Source organism: Macrobrachium rosenbergii, chromosome 18, assembly GCF_040412425.1.
Source record: "Macrobrachium rosenbergii isolate ZJJX-2024 chromosome 18, ASM4041242v1, whole genome shotgun sequence".
NCBI classification, from domain to species: Eukaryota; Metazoa; Arthropoda; class Malacostraca; order Decapoda; family Palaemonidae; genus Macrobrachium; species Macrobrachium rosenbergii.
This window is the reverse complement of record NC_089758.1, coordinates 31,314,743-31,336,733: the sequence shown is the minus strand read 5'-3', so window position 1 is coordinate 31,336,733 and position 21,991 is coordinate 31,314,743. Positions and strand designations below refer to the sequence as shown.

Below are 21,991 nucleotides of genomic sequence, written 5' to 3'. Positions count from 1 at the left end.
GTTATAGTGCCAGTAACACGAAGTCCTTTTCAAGTGCAGACCCGCAGAACGCTATAAAGATTTAGTGCCAGTAATCTAAAGCTCTTTTCAAGCGCAGACCGAAGGAAACTATAAAGTTATAGTGCCAGTAATCTAAAGCCCTTTTCAAGTGCAGACACGAAGAACACTATAAAGTTATAGTACTATTGACGTAATGCCCTTTTCAAACGCAGACCCGAAGAACACTGTAAAATTATAGTGCCAGTAATCTGAAGCCCTTTTCAAGCGCAGACCCGAGGAACAATATTGTTATAGTGTCAGTAATACGATGTCCTTTTCAAGTGCAGACCCGAAGAACACTATAAAGTTATAGTACTATTGATCTAATGCCCTTTTCAAGCGCAGACCTAAAGAACATTATAATAAACCGTCGAACAAATAGGGCCAGCTGTCTGGACCAAAACAGAACCACCAAAGTTAGACAAGATTCATGATAATGATGATGATGATGATGATGATGATGATGATGGAGGTAAAAATAAAATGTAATCTTGAATCACAAACGAAAACATAGACTTACAGGAATCGAAAGCTAAAAAGCCTGGCCGTTGCAAGAAAGCAAAGAAACATGAAAACACACACACACACACACACACACACACACACACACACACACACACACACACGCACACGCACGCGCGCACACGCAGTCTACCATTGAGAACAGCTGGTTTCGTGCGCGGGCCAAATGCATAACTGTGGCGCCCTTAGTTTAGTAAATACGAGGGCAAGGCGTCTCCCTCCTGGCATTACCGCCTTTCCTCTGACTCAAAGTTATCTTCGCATCATCTTCACGATGCTCGTAAAGTTCAATTGGCAGAATATAACGATTATATATATATATATATATATATATATATATATATATATATATATATATATATATATATATATATATATATATATATACATATACACATACACAGAAACAATAATCTGTTTTGGTTATGACGCATTTAACCACTAGGCCTATATAAAGCTACTCGAGAAATAAATAAAACATATGTTTGCAATGAAATTGTTCGTTGAATACAATATATATATATATATATATATATATATATATATATATATATATATATATATATATATATATATATATATATATATTATAAAAGTCTGTTTGTTTAAGACGCGTTTAACCACTAGGCCTATATAAAGCTACTCGAGAAATAAAAATGATTGCAATGAAATTGTTCACTGAATACAATATAAATATATATATATATATATATATATATATATATATATATATATATATATATATATATATATATATAGAAACAATAATCTGTTTTTGGTTGATACGAGTTCAACCACTTGGGCCTATACAAAGCTACTCGAGAGATAAATAAAAAATTACTGAAATGAAATTGCTCACCGAATAAAAAAAAAATTACAGAAAATAATCTGTTTTTGGTTAAGACGTGTTTAACCACTAAACGTATGTAAAGCTGCTCTCTCAAATAAAATATATAATATTAAAAATTAATGACGTCTGTGCTAACGTCTCCGAGACTTCCCCATTACAATCTCGACAAAGACAGGCTTAAATTCCTTAAGTGTTCATCGACGGAGTTTTCCCCTTAACACGTGCATAAAAAAAAAGCAACAATTACATCCGGTTTACTTCCCCCCAGTAACACAAAGTAACAGTACGTTCCGTTTCGTACGATTAACTCAATAAAACTTTGGTGGGAGAATTTAATCCCAAGTTTAAAACATCATATTGTGCCGGCTCTGTCTTTCCGCCCTCAATCTTAAAAACTACTGAGGCTAGGGAGCTGCAAATTGATATGTTGATCATCCAGCCTCCAATCATTAAATGTACAAAATTGTAGCCCTCTAGCCTAAGTAGTTTTTTTATTTTATTTAAGGTTAAAGTTAGCCATAACCGTGCTTCTGGTAACGATATAAGATAGGCCACCACCGGGCCGCGGTTAAAGTTTCATGGGCACAGCTCATAAAGCAATATACCGAGACCACCGAAAGATAGATCTATTTTCGGTGGCCTTGATTATACGCTGTACACTAAACTCGACTGCGATGAAGAAACTTCGGCGCATTTTTTACTTATTTTATTTAATTCCTCCTTGCAAAATGGGTATTTGCCATTACGACAATAACTTTCAAGTATAAAACTTACAGCGTATAGTGTTAAAGTATAATAAAACTACAATTTTGATTTGTTGTCATAACTTCGCTGAATTGAATACAGAACTCAGGCCAAAGACCAAGCACTGGGACCAAAGAGGTCCTTCAGCGCTTAAACGGCAACTGACGGTAAAAGTTTGAAAGGTGTAACGGGAAGAAAACCTTCAGCAATTGCACTATGAAATAATTACTAGAAGAGGGTGGAAAGGAAGATGGAAGAAAGAGAATATGAACGGAGGTACAGCAAAAAGAATGAAAGAGGTTGTTGCAGCTAGGGGCCGAAGGGACGCTGCAAAGAACCTGAAGTAATGCCTACAGTGCGCCGCATGAGGTGCACTGACGGCTCTACACAGTGTTCTTGAAAACCTGATTCGGACGCTCGCTGAAACTTTTGAAATATACATTTGACACCTGAGAGAGAGAGAGAGAGAGAGAGAGAGAGAGAGAGAGAGAGAGAGAGAGAGAGAGAGAGAGAGAGAGAGAGAGAGAGAGAGAGAGCTTTCCCTGGCTATAATCATAATCCTAACTTTTAGTTTGTCATTTCCTTCAAAAATATTGAGAATTTAGAGGCACCAAAACAATTTTCCAATATCGACATACTAAATAATAATAATAATAATAATAATAATAATAATAATAATAATAATAATAATAATAATAATAATAATAATAAATAAATAAATAAACAAATAAATAAATAAATAAGTATATAAAGAAGCCTACTTGTCTCTGTGTCTTTACAAATATCTAATTCAACACTTTCATTCCTACGATACAAAAGTAGAGAAAATTAATTCAAACATTCTATTACAAATTATAATAGTTAGTTAATTCCCTTCGGCGCTTTTACGTCTTAATAAAGAAGTAAATATTACAATGGAAATGAAAAATAAACTGGCGGTTTTTTGTGTTTTAAACATACTTAAAACGGAAACACAAAGCCTCTTTTTCTAAACATATTTAAATCGGAAACAAAAACTTCTCTTTTTGAACATATTTAAACCAGAAACAAAAAAAAAAAACCTCTCTTTCTAAACATATTTAAGCCGGAAACAAAATAACCTCTTTTTAAACATATTTAAACCGGGAACAAAAAACCTCTTTTTAAACATTTTTAAACCGGGAACAAAAAACCTCTTTTTAAACATATCTAAACCAGAAACAAAAAACTCTTTTTCTAGACATATTTAAACTGAAAACAAAAAACCTCTCTTTTTAAATACATTTAAACCAGAAACAAAAAACCTCTTTCCAAACATATTTAAACCAGAAACAAAAAACCTCTTTTTAAATCAGAAACAAAATGCCTTTCTTTTTAAACATATTTACACCGGAAACAAAAAAAAAAAACTTTTTAAACCAGAAACAAAATACCTCTTTTTAAACATATTTAAACCAGAAACCAAAAAAAAAATCCATTTCAATGTTTTAAAAATAATTTTAAACTGACCTTTCACAAACAAGCTGTCTTCTCTGTCACAACAGAATTCGGCAAGAGGTCACGAGGAGACCACACCACACCTCCTCTCCTCACGAACTCTGAGGCACAACTGAACAAGCTACCAAACTCCTGCCAAACCTAGGCAGCAGGAGCATCATGGCTGGGAGGTGGTATCACCCTTGAGCAATGTAATGGGACTTTTAGGGACATTATTTTTCCTGCTAGTCTGAAATTAACTTCGGTCGAGCAACTAAGCGAGGCTTTTTGGAATTTTAGGATTTTTTTTTTTTTAAATTAACTCCGGCGGATAAAATCTGACTGTCATGGCTTCACCCACTGTTTACGAAAGTCTACCAGGACCTTTACTTTCTCAAAAAATTAGGAAACTGAATGTCGTGAAGTTATTTATTGTAACGGTAATGAGTAATGTTCTATTTGTGGTGTAAGTTATTGATCAGAATAATTTACTGTGACGCAAGTTATTGAAATATCCCCAGTAGGCTTAATATAGGTCTACTGGGTATATTTCTGCAATTTTATGCTAACAGGCCTAATATATGTCTACTGGGTATATTTCTGCAATTATATGCCAATTGGCCTAATGTAGGTATAGTGGGTATATTTCTGCAATAATATATCAATAGGCTTCTTGGGTATATTTCTGCAATTATATACCAACAGGCCTAACATAGGTCTAGTGGGTATATTGCTGCATTAATACATCAATAGGCTTCTTGGGTATATTTCTGCAATTATATACCAATAGGACTAATATAGGTCTAGTGGGTATATTTCTGCAATAATATACCAATAGGCCTCTTGGGTATATTTCTGTAATTATATACCGACACATGGTTCATCTACGCTTAATTGAAACGTCAGTATTGACATTATAGTTGCGTTAAAATACTTATTTACTACTTATAAATATCATTCTTCAAGTCATTAACTTCATTAGATATAAAAAAATATATCACACAATGTGATAGTTTGCTTTCATAGTTCGACTGCATTATGAAGGAAATTCAAAACGGTATTTACTTTCAGCCACCCATATCGACTCTTCAATGCACCACTGGTGTCATTAGCACAACGAACATTCCACATAAAACGTAGTTGTACAGTTGAGATACGTAGATTATGATGTTGATAAAACTAGTTTTATATCCTAATGCTTCATCATGGTTGAAAATGACGGCAAGATAAATTTCCCAGTTGATGAACACACACAAGTCTATTCCCACGCATTCCCGCTGTCAGATTTTGTAAATGCGCTGTACTATCCATTTTTATCATCGAGGTGTTTTCATGTATTTGTGGTCCCATCATTGGTTCTTGTTTTGGGAAACTGATATGGTTGGCCCACCTGCATCCACCTTACAGTTACAACATCCATAACTATGAAAAGAACATGTGTAACACGTCATGCTTTCCAAACGTATCTACATCGTTTGTTTATCAGGCACATTTGGAATGTCAGGATTGTCTGCTTGAAGGTGCACTTCTATTTCATCAGTATTGGCGCTAGTTTTCATTCTCTACTTCTGGTAGGTCTAGTGACCTCGTCCATCTTTGTTCTTCCCATGTCTTCATGCCTTGTATATACTTTAGGTCTCAAAGCTGTTATGGCTAACTTATCACTATTTGTTCAGTGCTGCCTGGTTTTAGTTTGTTTGACTCCCTGTTGTTTAAGTATTCGAAACTTCATTCAACTAAATATTTTCTTAAATACCTTAAACAGAACCGTTTGTTTCAGATCACCAGCGAAGCCTTTCGTAGGGAGTAGATGCAACATCAACCCTCCAGATAACTGATCAACTTCCGGGAATATTCTGAAAGGGCTCCTTATATCCCTAAGACATTTGACAAGTCTAGTAGTTACTATCCATCTCTACAATACAGTCTCTTTCCCCAATTTTTCCTTTTAACTTTTTCATTAAATTCAGTCGAGCCTTTCACTTTCATTTGTTCAGGCCACTTCAGACTTGTTTCAGAGATATCACATAGTTCTCACTGTTAACTCTGCTTGTAGGATTTAGGCCAAAGGCCAAGAGCTGGGACCTATGAGGTCATTCAGCACTGAAATGGAAACTGACAGTAAAAAGGTCTGAAAGGTGTAACAGGAGGAAAACCTCACAGGGTGGAAAGGGAGATGGAAGAAAGCAAATACGAACAGAGGTACAGTAAAACGAATGGAAAGGGTTGCAGCCAGGGACTGAAGGAACGCTGCAATGAACCTTAGGTAACGCCTACAGTGTACCATATGAGGTGCACTGACAGCCCTACCCCGCTACGGGGTAACTCTGCTTGTGAGAAACTAGTATTTTTATGTAGATATGCTTCTTTTCTTCTTTATTCTGATTACAGTATTAAACTTTTATGTCGGCCTTATTAGTCCATTTTCTCATGTTAAAGTTCATCCTTCGAGTCCCTACTCGACATGACTGATTAAGTGAACGAGTGCCTGTTTGAATTTTGGGACACATACCCCAGCACTGGGCTATGACAGGGAAGTTGCCTAATCAATGCCCCAGCCCTGAGCTTTCCTTGCTGCAAAGTTTCCTTACTCTATGGAAATTGTTAATAATCCTGCTTCCAGTTATTGTAATTCTACAGTTTGATAAATTGGGTCAGCAAGGTAAAAATCTGAATGACATTTCTTTTTTAAGTTGGACTGCTTTGTAGGTGTAAATCAACAAAACCAGTGACAAAAAGACTGCGCGAAGAAACTTAGTATCGTTTACTTTGCGCCACCTACAGCGCACTGTCGAGCAGGAACCACTAAATTGGACCTTTTTCTCCCTCACATGGAGAACATTTATGCATTCACTTCGAAGTCCCTTTTTTCTCTAATGGATCATAAGGTCATCCATTTCATTGATCCCCATATCTTGGGGCCACACTGTTGTCCTGTGACTTGCCTTTTTTTCCTCTAACTTTTGTTACAATAATTCTTAAACTGACAGAAAAGAGTGAAGAATTTTAAATTAAATATCTTGGCATTTTTCTCTATCTACAAAATTTATTCTAATTACTGTACTAAAAATGCATCCATTGCTTACTTACTCCGGGGGCTGCGAAATATTTATTACTGCACGAGCTACCTTGGTCTGTCAGATGTCAAAGTTACCTAAGAAGAGTGAGAAATAAATTCCTCTTAATCATTTTCACATTTATTAAATTTTGAAATTAGAAAGTTCCTTTGGATTTTAGGTCTGAATCTTATACAATTTTCATGTACGGAGTTCTCAACTACCATTTCTGAAATGATGTTCCTTATTAAAATACAAAACAGTTACACTTCCATATCAAAAAATGGGGTTGTACAGTAAATCCTACTGAACACCTTTACACACAGAAATTGACATTAGGTAGTAATGACTTCAAGTGGACTGATCAAACATGCATTATGAATGACTTAAAAGTATGAATGCTGTACAATGACTGAGCAGCTGATTGATGAGGGGAACATCAGTGCAAATGAGATTTACAACACAAAAAACACGTAAGAGTATTTATATAATGTTCACAACATCAGCACAACCATAGGTATTAAGAAGGGTTTTGCTTTGGCTTATATCTATAAACATAAATATATTAAAATCCAATACTTTATCATACTGCTACTAATTCAATTTTTTTTTAGTATATAAGGAAAATGTTATGCATAAATTTATTCATCAAGATCAACACACATTTGTATCACTTACAATAATAGCACTACTATCGGATTTCAGGACTGGGGTAGGAGGGGGAGTGATAGGCATTAACCCACAGCTGTCTTCAAAGTCTCTCAGAGGTCTAAGGTCATTCTCTTCCGTGGCAGGATTGAAAGATCTTGAAGCAGGTTGGCAAGATATTTTAGAAGGACGCTGATTTTTTGACGCTGGAGGAATGGCTTTGCAAGGCGACGACCGGTTCAGATGGGAAGGTTTTGAATTCCTGGAACCTTTAGATTTTTTCTGCATAGAATGCTCCCCGTACTTTACTCTTGGACTGGATGCCAACGGAGGGATATGCAAAAGAACTCTACTGTCAGCACCACTGCTCTCTTCCAAACTGCTCTGGTAATTCTTCTCACACTGTTTGCTGTGAACGAAACCCAACCCAGTTTCCTCAATGGACATCTGGTCCCTTGCTGGGAAATTGTTGAGCAAAGTAAGCCCACTGCAGACAGGTTCTGTAAACATGGAAGACACAGACGTTGTCCCAGAGTAAGTAGGAGAAGTACAATTCATACATGAGGTAGCATAAAATGACGGGGGAGGTGGCACAGGCCATTGGGTTGGCAATGGGGCTGGCAACTGATAGCAAGGCATTCCAGCCCTCCAAAAATGATAGGATGGCACTATCATCCACATACTTTGGTTTGCATATCTGTACGAAGACTGACTAACACTATTCACCGGGGGAGGAGTCAAAACAGAACTTGGCCTATATGAATACTGAGAGTCATGATTCACAGGACTACATAAGCTTTGCGTGTTGCTTAGAACTGTGCTAGTTGTGCTTATTGAAGTGGCAGTAGTAGTAGTGATACAAGTGGTCACACCAGTGGAACTCATGGCATCCACAATACAAGCCATGGTATCTTTGGTAGAGGTAATGACAACACAAGTCTGCATGGTTTTTGCGATTTCTAATGACGCTGTCAGGGGACTCACGGGAACTGTGGTGAAAGATACTATTTGTGGCTGGGCAGCTGGTGGCGAGGGTGATACCTGAGATCTTACCGCATGACTGGTTTTATAAGTATTAGAAGTGAGATCATAAAGTGGAGATGAATTTACTGGCTTATTAAGAGATGCTAATGAAGGGATCACAATGACGGGCGACGATACACGTTGAGGAACCAGACTTCTTGGTCCTGACACCACCTCCCCAGTATAATGAGGACACGAAGAGACATGTCTGGCGGATGGAAAGACACCATAGGGAAGTCCAGGGGGTAAGGATGATGTGTTACTTGAATCTTGATTGACATGTTCCGAGTCAGGAACTTCACTATTATAGTTCTCTATACTGGGCTTAACCTCAGGGTGTACAGGTGAGAGCATATCACAGTCACTGACGGCCTCTCTTGGAGTTCTGATGGCAAAATTTTGGAATACCTGAGGCGCATTTTCAGTAACGCAAACATTCTCTTCTTTCGCAATGTGGTTGGCACTGCTGCTGTCCATAGTATTGACTGTTGATGCACTAGAAGACATTTTACTTGCACTATCAGAGGACAAATCTAAATCACTTGTAGCCGTCTGGGATACATGTGGGGTGCTGCATACAGCTTCTTTGTTAACCTGCAATTGAAAAGTATTAGATTAGGTCTGTTAGAGAATCTTGATGTTTATCACGAATTTTTATACAGGAACTGCTTAAATTAGTACACTGTTTCCAGTACACTATAGCATATGGATCTTATCATACAGTAGCTAGCTTTCATTTTTAAATTATTCTTCCTTCATTTCACAGTTTTAAACTTGCTGCTTGGACTGAAGTTAACAGGGTATCATTTACAAGCATTACAAAAAAAAAAAAGTGGCTCCAGTCTTCCCAAGCAAATCACTCTTTAGCAATGACAAGATCAAATCAGATAGGGTCTGACGACAAAAAGTTATCTAGTACAGTGTTTGACTTTATATCTTCAATTCTGCTTTAACACAGGAATCTTGGCCGTGTTATTTTAGGAAACAAAAAAATAAAAAGACGATAGTATCGCTGCTCACTGACAAGCAAGTTCCAACTAACCGATATACGTAGTCTGCTTAACTCAAGGTTTCACTTATGGGTACGTATCAATACAAAGACAACTCTGTTAAATACCTCAGGTTGATTATTACTAGTGTCAACTGCATTACTGACGAGACTGGAGAGCGACTTCGTTTTACCATTTGCCAGTGCAGGCCTTCCATGAACAGTAAGGGGCTTTATCAACAGCAGGGAATTGCACACAGTCATATTTACATCAGACAAAGAACTAGTGCTTGGGCTGGCACTTGGTGTGGTGGCTAGAGATGTAGACGTAGTGGTGGTGGTGGTAGTGGCGTTGCTGGAAGGAGTGGCAAGGACGTGTTGGGTGGAGGCGTTGGGTGTGCTTCCCACAGCTGTCGTGGTATGATCCCTCTGTGCTAAGCTGCTGGGTTCAACCAAACACTGGGAACTACACTCAGGCTGCGAAAGAAACCCAAAACACAGAGAAACTGTAGAAATTCAAAGTTCAGCTAACAGCAAACAACCAGATCAAATTCCTAAATGAAGTGCCTTGCACACAGCTGGATGGGATAACCTATTTTCTACTAAAAAGCATGAACAGACTTCATAACATTAGTCACTGATACTGAAACCCACCTTGCTGTCAAGGAACTAAAGTTTTAGGCATCAAAACTCAAAAAGTCTCTTCGCAAAACTTCTGTACACAATGTAACAATATAACAGTATTAATCAGCCTAACATCAGCTGCAAGAATTTATGTACAGTGGGTACAGTACACTGTATACTATTTAACACAGGTCCAAATTTGTTTACATATGAAGTCATACCCAATTAAGCATGCCTTGAAGAACACAATATTGCAGAGTAAATAATAGTGCTTACCTGATGTCATATCTGACGTTTATCTTTAGGAGTGTGTGCTTTCGTTTCATTTCATTCCCCTCAGAGCCGTGATAAATGAACACAAGAATGAAACCACTTACCCACAGAATTCAAGGTTTGTCGTTACCTATGCAGCACATAATTGACATACTGAGCTCTTAATGATTAAAATCAAAACAGATTGATTTTTTGTACTGTATATCACTATAAAGGAGTTTAAGACCACAGAATCACACTTTTATCCTCTTACAAGGCGTAGCCCAGGGAGCTGTTCTTGAAGTATGAATTGAAAGTGGGACAAAATAAGTTGAAGGTGGAAAACTGATGCAAATAATAAGGAAGGAATGAAAAATGAAAAGTTACAAGAAGAAAAATGAAGCTGGAGCCAAAGCTAGTTCATGCCACTTCTCAACACCAAAAAATCAAAACAGCAAAAAAGGCATTCAACTAACATCCAAAATTACCAATTGATTAAGCAGCACAAGAAAAAGCAAGTTCGAGATCTAAGCCACGCGGTAAAACAACAAAGCTTAACCACCACACGCATGAAAGTACAGTACTGTGCTCCTTACAATGTTGGGCAAGGTAACTGCTCAATAGGTTCTGTCAGGTACAATGTAAGTCGGTGAGGCTTGTGTGTACATCCCATCGCTGGAGATGTAGCTCCCAGTAGCTTGCTGTGATGCAAAGTAAAAATATCTCAATGAATAAAGCCACTACATTCATACTACACAACTTTATAGGAAACCAACAGTGATTCAAAACAACAGACTAACCATGGTACTAATTCCACTGCAATAATGATTAAAAGAATATTAATCTTACAGAGGTACAGTATCAAGCTAATTTACTGGTTACAATACTTCCAACAAAACATTACATGACACCAAAAGTTGAAAGGTTAATCATTTCATGAATAAGTATGAAAAATCAAATTTAAAGTACAACGTCAAATTACTAGAAATCTGTGTACCACAGTACACGCAAATTAGCAAGTCACTAAAAATGTATGTACTCTTTTTCATTAAGAATTATTAAACAACATGATTGCTTTAAGACCTATGCAAAAGAAATTTGGCAAACAATGCAATACTTACACCTTCTAACTGTTAACGAACAAAACAATCTATTCTTAATGACTTGCTAAAAGTATTTTGTCTATCAACACAGATATTGTCAAACAATTCTATTAAACACCTTGATATGAAAAATAAATATACAAGTTCTACAATTCCTTTGCACTAACTAGTGATATGATTCACAGTGTCTCTACAACTACAGTATTATTTTCTCTTGGCATACTACAATAATTAGCTCCTCATGGATAAGCATTAGGATCTAGTGACACTACATGTATATCCATTTGATACCCAACAATAACATATACAGGTCAAAAATCACAGCCCAGCCATCAACTTAAGAGGTTTCCTGATGGACCCACGGAGGTACCTCAAAGGTCAAAACTTTGGACACTGACATCTACGGCAATGACACATGAACCTGAGTAAATGACTTGTTATTCTTGATTCGACTGATTTACGAAAGTTAGGCCATAAAGCCAAGCACTGTGGCACTTTCCGCCATTCAGCGCCTAAGAGGCTATAAAGTGGGTGCAGCTAGGGGCCTAAGGAACATTGTGAGGGACCTTTGGCAGTGCCTACAGTGCACCAAGGGAAGAACACTGATGACACTACCCCTCCATTGAGGAGTCTTTGTTAGACAGAAGGAAAAGCAAAGAGCAGCTGTTGACACTGGAATGCAAGATGAAACTTTGGCGCTAGAATGCAAGCTAAAACTTATCTCTGATTTTACCACACTGCAATATGGAACACTTGTAACCAAAGAACCATACCTAAATATAAAGTACATTACGTGAAATGAAAACCATGGCGCAAGTTACTCTGTGAAGTCTCAAAATTAAACCACAAAGAATCATAAACGTCTTGCATACCAGTTTCAGGAGAAATTCAGAACTAAAAGATATGCAAAGGGCAACTTAGATGATACTTCCAAAAATGCATTAGGTGAGCCCCAACTGGTACCTCCTGGCAATCAGCTCCACTACTATTTTTGTATCGATGGTGCTTCAAGATCCAAATGCTTACCAAGAAAGGGCAGAATCTATACAAAAAATTTTCAAGTAAAAAAAATGACATCAAAGTAGGAATAAAAGACCCCCAATCTTACCAACGATTACTCTCTAACTCCAAAAGGAAGCATATGAGAAATAGGAAAATATAATAAAATTACAAATTCAAATCATATTATACACTACACTTTTCAGTTTTGTATGTTCCGAGGGAATTTCCACAAATTTAAGATACAAAACGCCACACCAACTACAAGAGCTTTTATTTACTCTTCTGACTATGGCTAAATAAAGCCACACTACAGCTGACCCCCGGCCAATTCTCGGTTCCGGATTCATGGACTCGCCAATTTGCGGATTTCTCTATGGAACATTTACAATCATTCGCAGACAATTTGCCTATTTGCAGTATTTTTTACTGAGAGATATTCACTAATTACTGTATTTTCATTGTATTTTCTTATCATTTTCATGATTAAATGCACTTTTTTGTGATAAAACTATTAAAATACTCAGGTATAAGCATTTTTAAGAGGTTTTTTGTGCTTGAACTATCAAAATAGGCAGTTGTAAGCATTTTTAGAGGGGTTTTAAGTACAGTATCTGCAGATTTTAGCTATTTGCGGGGGGGGGGGGTTTGTGAGATACATCCCCCGAGAATACTGGGAGTCGACTGTATTACAAACATTACTAAATGTATCTATTCGCCGTGAATATTACGGCAATGATGACGTACACTTGACAACCCAACCTTCTGGAACAGGCAGCACTAACCTGTGGGTACGAGGCAGGGGTGACCCACCTCCACTGAGGAGCCGCTCCCCACTGTGCCTGCATGGTTTGCTGGAAGAAAGGAAACAATTGTTTTGTAACAAAATCTATTGCACATTGCAACGAAAATAAATTTGTCACTTCAATACTTATTTCTCTTGCAAATTCCCATTAACTTACGTACTGAACGCTACGTACACTCAAAAGATTTTAAATGCTTCACGTGTGAGATAAAGATACTGTGTAAGAAAGAGTGACAGAATTCTCAAAAAACTGTTAAAAAGTCGCAAATTATTTGGGCAACAACCAAAACTTCATACCAGGCAACAACATCCTTGAGATTACTTTCGACACACTACACTTGAAACATACTGTGTTGCAGTTGCATAAAACAATTAACATTCCTCAGCTCTTGTGTCTGACAAAATTATAAGTGGACGAAATCTCTCTCCTTTCCCAAGAATTCATCCCAAGACCGAGCTACTTAAAAGTCATAATTATCTGGAATATTTTGACATCCCTTTCCCTTTATGAGCTCTGTACAGTTGGCAGAAAAGATACGCACGTATACTGATCAGAGTTCTTTCCAGATTCAACTGCTAAAACTTGCTTGTTACTCCCACCCCATCACCAAGTCTCCTAGAGAGCAACTACCCTCCAGCTTCCAGGAGGTGCTACAAATAAGGCATAGTCTTCAGTCTGGGAGAAGAATTTGCTCACTGAACTATCACGTTCAATATGCTGCCAGTTGGAAATACCAGTAAAATACACATTGCCCCCTCCAAGGCCATTATGCAATACATGTTATGGCCTTTCAATAAAATTTGCATTCTATTATACTTAACAAGACAGACACCCTTTCAAACTATGGCCAACCTGACACACAAATGTAAGAGTAAAGCTTTATGCTGAAGTAGTGTTGGCAGAGATTAGGGGTAGACTCAACTGAAGGGCATTCACCGCCCTTAAAAAACAAGATCATCTTCTTAATGAGGTAACAGTGAACACATTTGGACCAAAAATCTTCAAAAAATTATAAACAAATTTTCCTAAAATTACCGTTGGTTGGTACTGGAATTGTTGTGCTGCATAATACATGGGTTGCTGATAAACTATTGTTTGATAGGCTGAAGGTGCTGGAGGTGGCGCAGCTGCTACCGCTGGGGCCTGTGTGAACTGTGGGTGATACTCGGCTGGTCCAATCACCGGAACCGAACTGCCGTACGTTGTGTAGGTCGTTCCGTTGCCGAAAAATACGGTTCCGCCTGCCCCAACCATGCTACTGTTGCTGTCCACTAACCGAGGAGAGTAGGTCTACAACGAAATGATAACAGGACTCAAAATTACAGATCTACATTTAACCACGCCTCCACAAATTATAAACAAAAATACAGAGGTGAGTTTTCACTTCAAAGACCAAATATTTACCTCGATGAAAAGACAATCAAAATTTCACGACTAACCTTCATATAACCCACATCACTGACTTGCTTTTTAATTGCAGGTGCTATATTAAGTTTTCTGTCTTTGAGCATTATATTATCGGCCTGTAATGAAGAAAATACATCAGGGTTTAGAGAACAGAAGACGGCACAAGGACACGTCCTGACTGAAATTTAACCAGGAATCTTCATTGTGAAGTCTGGGTCGCTAAAAATATTGTATACGTACACTATGGAAATGTTAAAAACCAGAGCTACGCATTCTTTTCCAAGCAATAATTACTGCCTACAAAAGCAGAATTACATTTAACAATGTTTAAAAATGGACATGTATTTGAATATGAACAGCTATAGAGTAGAAAATAACTCTGCTAGTTTCTGGACTATTAGCTTTGGCAAAAATATCAAGATACTTCAAACAAAAGTAATACATTACCAAAAATTTTTTTAATGTATATATATAAATTTTTCTTTGAATATACATGTAATATAAAGAATAATAATACATATGTAACACAAATTTTTCTCTTGCTGGCAGAGCAAAGAAAACTTTGATTAGCCATACGGCAATTTCCCTTGTTTGTCTAAAGTACAAAAGACTTTTTCCTGATACTGTATATCTGTAGAATGAACCAAATCCACCTTATGATTACTGTATTATAAAACTTATTACTGTAATGTTAATTCTCGACAATACTTGAACGGTTGTTAGACATACCTCTTGCGTGAGTCTCCGAGCTTCATCTTCCGTTTCAAACGTTACAAAGCCATATCCTTTAGAGACGCCCGCTCTGTCGCTAATGATCTTTGTTGCTTTAACCGCACCGTACTGCGAAAAAAGCTCCAAGAGGTCCTGTTCTGTTGTGCTCGCAGAGATGCCACCAACAAATATTCTGAAAATTAAGTCATTCCTGACACTTTTAACATGATCAAGCAATCACCAGCAGAGGAAAAAGTTACATAGTGATACATTACAAAAAAAACTCTCTTCAATACTGAACTGTTATACAGTAATAGTATTTAATACATTACAGTATACAGTACCATAATTTATTACCTCAATGAAAGAATGAACTGAACCTATATTCTGAACACTGTTAGTAAAATTTGACAATTTTCCTCATGCCAGTTAGCAAGAAGAGCACTAAAATTTCGTTTACATATAAAAAAGGGGAGGCGAATGCTTTCAGGGACTGCAAGAATGAACGCAATGGCTGCAACTTACAAGGATAATATAAACAAAAATCACTAGGCAAGAGACATTAAAAGCTGACCTACCTATTTGGTACCAGTGTTCCATATTTGGGTGCATTGTTCCCTATACTACTTGGAGCTGGGGATGGTGACCCAGAAATTTCTGCGCTATTAGGGCTAGACTGAAAATGAAAAGAGAAAAACAATTAAAGACTCCATATCTTGTACAATGTTTACATTTGATACTATACTATACAGTTCTAACAAATATATGAGACATACACTACAGTAAACCCCCGTATTCGCGTTCTCATGGTTCGCGGACTCACGCATTCGCGGGTTTCTCTGTGGAACGCATCTAGCCACCATTCGCGGAATATTTGCCCATTCGCAGTATTTTTCACTGAGAAATATTCACTGATTACTGTATTTTCATATTTTCATGAATAAATGCACTTTTTGTGATAAAACTATTAAAATACTCAGGTATAAGCATTTTTACAGTGTTTTCCTTGGTTTAAGCTATCAAAATGGGCAGTTCTAAGTGTTTTTAGAGGGGTTTTAAGCATCCCCGCGAATATGGGGGGTTCACTGTATACAGTCAACCCCCGGTATTTGCGGGGGATGCGTAGTAAACCCCCGTATTCACAGGGGATGCGTACCCTATGAAACTGGTCGGTATGTATGAAAACCAATCCCTATCCTCAGGGTAGCATAAACTGTGGGCATGGGCATTAAAGGTAAGCCCCTTCTAAGTCTCCATTTCTCAATCAGAATACCCCTGTACTGCTATATATGAATTCCCATTGCAAGAGAACGCTTCCCAACACACTCATCAAGATCTTGGCAACAAACACTTGCATGAACTGCAACTGCACTGAGTGTCCTTATAAAAACAAATTCAGTATCTTTAAAGACAAACTGCTTACATACTCAATGTCCCTTTTTTGCTGGGGCTAATGTCCCCAAGTCAACAAGCATCAATATCTAGCTGAGCGCTGAGTGAGGTGAAGATACCCACAATTTACAATTCTTTGAGTACATATAAAAATATCTGCATCCCACACAAATGACGCACTGTACTTTAGTGGAAAAATGGCAGCGCTCCAAGATCATAATCCATACTCCTTCAGACAAATGACAAAATACATATAACCAGTAAATGACAGATGAATGTACATTATGTGCCAAGGAGGGAAATACAAAACAAGTTACTGAAAGAAGGCAGGCTTCTTGCCTTCAGCATAATGGAATCAAAACACAGGTTAGCATGAAATAAAGCATATTCAAATACAAAAATGTCACTATAATTGAAAGATACGTGGACCAACCTAAAGAGGGACATTCATGCGCCTGGTTTAATGAAACTAGTGGTCCTGGTCGTTTCAGCCGTAGCATCCAAAACAACGCAAGATGTTATGTTTATGGTATTTACCCGCAAGATGTTATGTTTATGGTATTTACCATTATGTTTATGGTATTTACGGTCACTATTTCATGTCTTACGTACATCCCCAAGGTGCTGGTACTGAACATGGCACCCATTTTGCATGTACACGTGCTTATGGCCTAAACGACTTAAGGTCGAAACGACCCGAACTCTATTTAATGACCTATTGTGTTATAATGCTCAGTAAAATTGCAGTAATACAAAAATTTAATAGCTACATTTAAAGCACAATTAGGAAGTTCAAGCGCCTTACAGCCATATCACCCAGTATCCAGGGTTAAACCCTACGATATCAATCTTGGCAAGTGTTCTGTTTCAAGCAAACATTTTGTAAAAATTTATTTGGGAGCATACCCAACCATAATTATCTTTTTTTTTTTTATGAAGACGCTTATACTGCTATTACTTGCATAATGGCAGTGCTAAAAATATAGAGAAAGTGGTAGTAAAGGTGGTCTGGTGAAGGTTGGGTATACACTGTACATTCAAACTTCAGTGAGAGCAAATGGGGCACTAACTGAGTAACCTTACAGATTCAATTGGTACAGGCATATCTTTCCACTGTACTTGATCTGTTGCAGTCCCCTTGACAATCAAATGCAATGTAGAATTTAGGCCGAAGGGCCTGGCACTGGGACCTAGCCTAACCTATGAGGTCATTCAGTGCTGAAAGGCTTTAAAGATGTAACTGGAGGAAAACTTCGCAGCTGCACTAGGTACAGCAGAAGGAACTGAACGCAGTTGAAGCTAGGGGCTGAAAGGATGATGCAAAGAACCTTAGGTAATGCCTACAGAACACTATGTGAGGTATGACAACATTATCCCTCCTACAGGGAGTACCCTTGGTAAAGCAAGATCCACATATTTGGTCAGTAACTACTTTACTTGGCTATTGAGACTGCCGTAATCTTGCGATATCAGGAGGGGGGGGGGGGTTGAGAGGGACAAGGGTTCGCCAGACAACCATCGCATTGTAACCCTGAGATTCTTCAGTCTCAGCAATTAGGGAAACAAGGTTAAAAATGTTTGGCTACCTTTTAAAAATGACATTAACCTAAATACTCATGAGAAAAATATAACAGATCAAATTTAGGTTCAATCTAGGAAAACAAAAACAAAAAATGCACCGAAGTTTCTTCAGCGCAATCGAGTTTTCTGCACAGCCACCACACCATATAATCAATGCCACTGAAAACAGATCTATCTTTTGGTGGTCTTGGTATAATGCTGCACGAGCCGTGGCCCATGAAACTTTAACCGCCTGGTGGCCTGGCCTACGTCGTTGCCAGAAGCACAATTATGGCTAACTTTAAACTTATACAAAATAAAAACTACTGAGGTTAGAGGACTGCAATTTGGTATGTTTGATGATTTGAGGGTGGATGATCAACATACCAATTTGCAGCTCTCTAGCCTCAGCAGTTTTCAAGATCTGAGGGCAGATAGAAAAAGTGAGGAGAGAAAAAAGTGCGGACAGAATAAAATGCTGTAGGACACACAAAGCCAGCACAATAGTTTTCTTTTACTTGTCTGTTTAAGATGGCTAAGCCTAAAAGGCAGTTTAAAGAGGATCCACTAACCTAACCTACAATTTCCCAACCAATTGTCGTAACCTTTTTAAAACAAATCCTACGGTCGCATTCATTTTAGTAAGAGAATAAATACGCCCAAGAAACACAGAAAAAATAAATATGCTAAAATGGTGTAAAAATATGCAAAAAATATACTACGATACCTAACAAATCTGCAAAAAAATATATATATATATATATTGCAATGCTAAAATATATTTTAAAGAGAATACGTTATAAAATAAAGAGCCAATAATCACTGAACCTAACGAATAGAAACCTCAAGGTAATTGATCAGTACTACGAAACCCAACTCCCTACCCTCAGGGTAACATGAGCTCTGGGCACGGGTTTGGGCATTAGGCTAGCCCTCTTCTAAGCCTCAAAATACCACTCTACCTGATATATATGTTTCCCAATTGCCAAGAGAACGTTTTCCAATAATAGGTTACCATTGCAGTGTTGGCGTAAAGGAGGACACTACGGTAAGCTGCCAGCGGCAGACTGTTGTTCATTTACATATGGCAGTTGTAGATACCCACCCTGTAAGCATACCCTATACCCTAACGTACGCGGGTATAAACGATCGGGAAGTGGAATTATCATCACTGTACATATAAAGAGTAAGGGAGAGAATTAAAACCATAGACAAAGAATTAAGAAATAAAACGTTAATAAGAGAGAGAGAGAGAGAGAGAGAGAGAGAGAGAGAGAGAGAGAGAGAGAGAGAGAGAGAGACGTAACGTCCCCTCACTTTCATGGGTATCAGATTAGACAACCTCAGTCAAGTAGTTTTTTTTTTCGTATCACTCTTCGCTCACCATATTTGCATTTTCCAGTCCTTGAGGAAGGGGGGAAGCCACACTGTATAGTTTTTTTTTTATAACGGTATTTTTTTCACTATCCGAAGCACCACCACACCATTTTTGATAGTAGTAAATGTCCTGCTGCGTCGGCGGCGGCGGCGCAATGCGCACTCACCACTCTCTCAAGAGCGACTATTTTTAGCGGAGGTGGGTACCTTCTTTTTAACCTATGAGTCATTCGTTATGCCCATACAATGTGCCCGCTGCGAATTATTATACGCTCGTAAACATTTAAGAACAATGTAAGATTAAAGATTGAAGTCTTTTCGAGCGAATTGAGTCGGGCAAACCGTTCAAGGTCGACGGCGCTAAAAGGAAAAGACGGAATGGAAGAAGAAGCTTCGTGATTGGTCAGCTATGAGTCATTCGTTATGCCCATACGATACCCAATGCACATTACTCTGTCTTTTTAAATGTTAAAAAATGCCAGATTAAAGTATTGTTAATGCTATTTGAGTCGGGGTAAAGCGTTGTTCAAGGTCGACGGCGCTAAAAGGAAAAGACGGAGTGGAAGAAGAAGCTTCGTGATTGGTCGACAGACAATGCCCACTAAATTATTAGTCCACATTCGTAAACGTTAAAATGATGCCATATTGAAGCATTATTCAAGCGAATTGAGTAGGGGTAAACCGTTGTTCAAGGTCAACGACGCTAAAAGGAAAAGACGGAATGGAAAAAGAAGCTCCGTGATTGGCCGACCGACACACACGCACACACATGGCATTATGATGTAAGCAACATGTGCAACGTGTGGTGTACGGTTTAAGGATGCAGGTACCATAAGTATATGTGTCTCTTCTCTCCTAGAGTGTGTCTCTACTGTCATTTAAAGCGTCCATTCCTTCTTATAATAAAGCGAGATCTAACAGAAGACGCTCACATTGAATGTGAATGGTGGCCGTCAATTGATAAAACGCATACGTCATTCACAAACCAGCTCGCAAGAATATTAAAACCCTCACATCGAATTAATGGTCTTTAAGACATAATACGTATGCATACTGCGTGATAAGTCGTCAAACTTGCCGAATACAAACACTCGTAGTACGTAAAATACGACATACTTCTCTAATAATGATGCGAGAATGAGATAGAAAAAACAGGGTGCGCCGTGATAGTGCTAGCAATGACAATTAGCAGTTGTTGCCGTTGCAAAAGACTTCCTGAACTAATTTAATAAACTCTTTATTAATGGCACGGGTTTGTCATCGGGTATTTAGTGAGCTGTTATTACAGATGCACTGACTGACGGTGACCTTGATTCAAGGTCGAAGTTTGAATATGAGTAGAAAATAAATGCTCTAAGCGCGTGATGCAACATTAGATCTTGATAAACTCGACAAGGAGTCATCGGCGTCCTGAATGTGCATGAGAATGGAGATGGACTGCGCGACTGCGCCTGCGCTTGCAACAACGCAGTGTATTAGAGTATATTTCATTAATTGACTACGCGAAGGGTTCATCCACTCTCTCTCTCTCTCTCTCTCTCTCTCTCTCTCTCTCTCTCTCTCTCTCTCTCTCTCTCTCTCTCTCTCTCTCTCTCTCTCAAATTACACTGTAAGATCATCGGCTTTGTTATAATAATATTAACACTGTGACACACACACATACAATCACACACACACACACGTAGAAAATGGTCAATCACTGTAACATTACATGCCCAAGCAACACCGTAAACACCATTTTGAATATGCTACACATTTTCCTTAATACTGAATTGATGCACATCAAAGTGAATGGAATACCAGAAACCAGAAGTTCAAGGAGACTACCTGACAAGTCCTGTCTCTTGGTAGAACTGTACTGGATCCTAAACATTCGGGGCTGGGTCCTACTGGGACACTTATCAGATGACCTTGGGTCAAAGTAACATAATCAATTCGATTTAATATCGTTTTGAGTTCTCGCCAAAATAAAGGATGCCACAGCCCCATGTTTGGTTTAAAACTTATTTAGATTTTAATTTCTTCAGCTTGCAATATACTGTAAATCTTACATTGTCGGGAAAACAGCATATTTTAGCGTTTAAGAGTCGTCTCATATCTATAGAATGAATGTTTATCTTGCTTTACTGTAATTAATCTTATGAGTCTAGCTCTGATCAGTAGTGATAGCACTTCTAGACTCACAATGCATGATGAGTTTGGCGATTGCGAAATACAGTACTTTTAATAACTTAAGTTACAAGTGATATTACTGATGACTTTGCTGGTGCGAACCTGTAGTCCTATGTGTTTAAATAATACTAGAAAATGTTGGTTAAGACTGGTACTTTATGCAAAAGCGGACGGGAGTTAGGTCTAAAAATGGAGGAAATATGCGTTATTTTGTCAATACAAAAATCTGTTGGCTTTTGATAGGATCTAAAGTGAATGCTTGA

General features: G+C 38.0%; 2 protein-coding genes across 5 annotated transcripts in view; both read right to left on the bottom strand.

Annotated features, from left to right (window-relative positions):
- The window catches only part of LOC136848254 (uncharacterized), a 48,941-nt gene extending 41,522 nt beyond the window's left edge, over positions 1–7,419 (bottom strand). For 3 of the 4 annotated variants that reach the window (XM_067120630.1, XM_067120633.1, XM_067120632.1), the window contains exon 1: positions 3,644–3,749. The gene's annotated coding sequence lies outside the window, so the exon portion shown is untranslated. Of the gene's footprint in view, positions 1–3,643; positions 3,750–6,700; positions 6,765–7,344 lie in introns of those variants that run through there. The other variant, XM_067120631.1, reaches the window with a different exon arrangement.
- On the bottom strand, positions 6,792–21,545 carry LOC136848002 (uncharacterized). Its single transcript, XM_067120013.1, has 9 exons — positions 21,384–21,545; positions 19,285–19,305; positions 15,806–15,903; positions 15,246–15,420; positions 14,549–14,632; positions 14,145–14,399; positions 13,089–13,157; positions 9,455–9,802; positions 6,792–8,931 (listed from the first exon to the last, which is right to left on the bottom strand). The coding sequence occupies exons 1-9, from the start codon at positions 21,543–21,545 to the stop codon at positions 7,321–7,323; spliced, it is 2,823 nt and encodes a 940-aa protein (XP_066976114.1). The 3' UTR covers positions 6,792–7,320.
- Between the last annotated feature and the right edge of the window lie 446 nt (positions 21,546–21,991).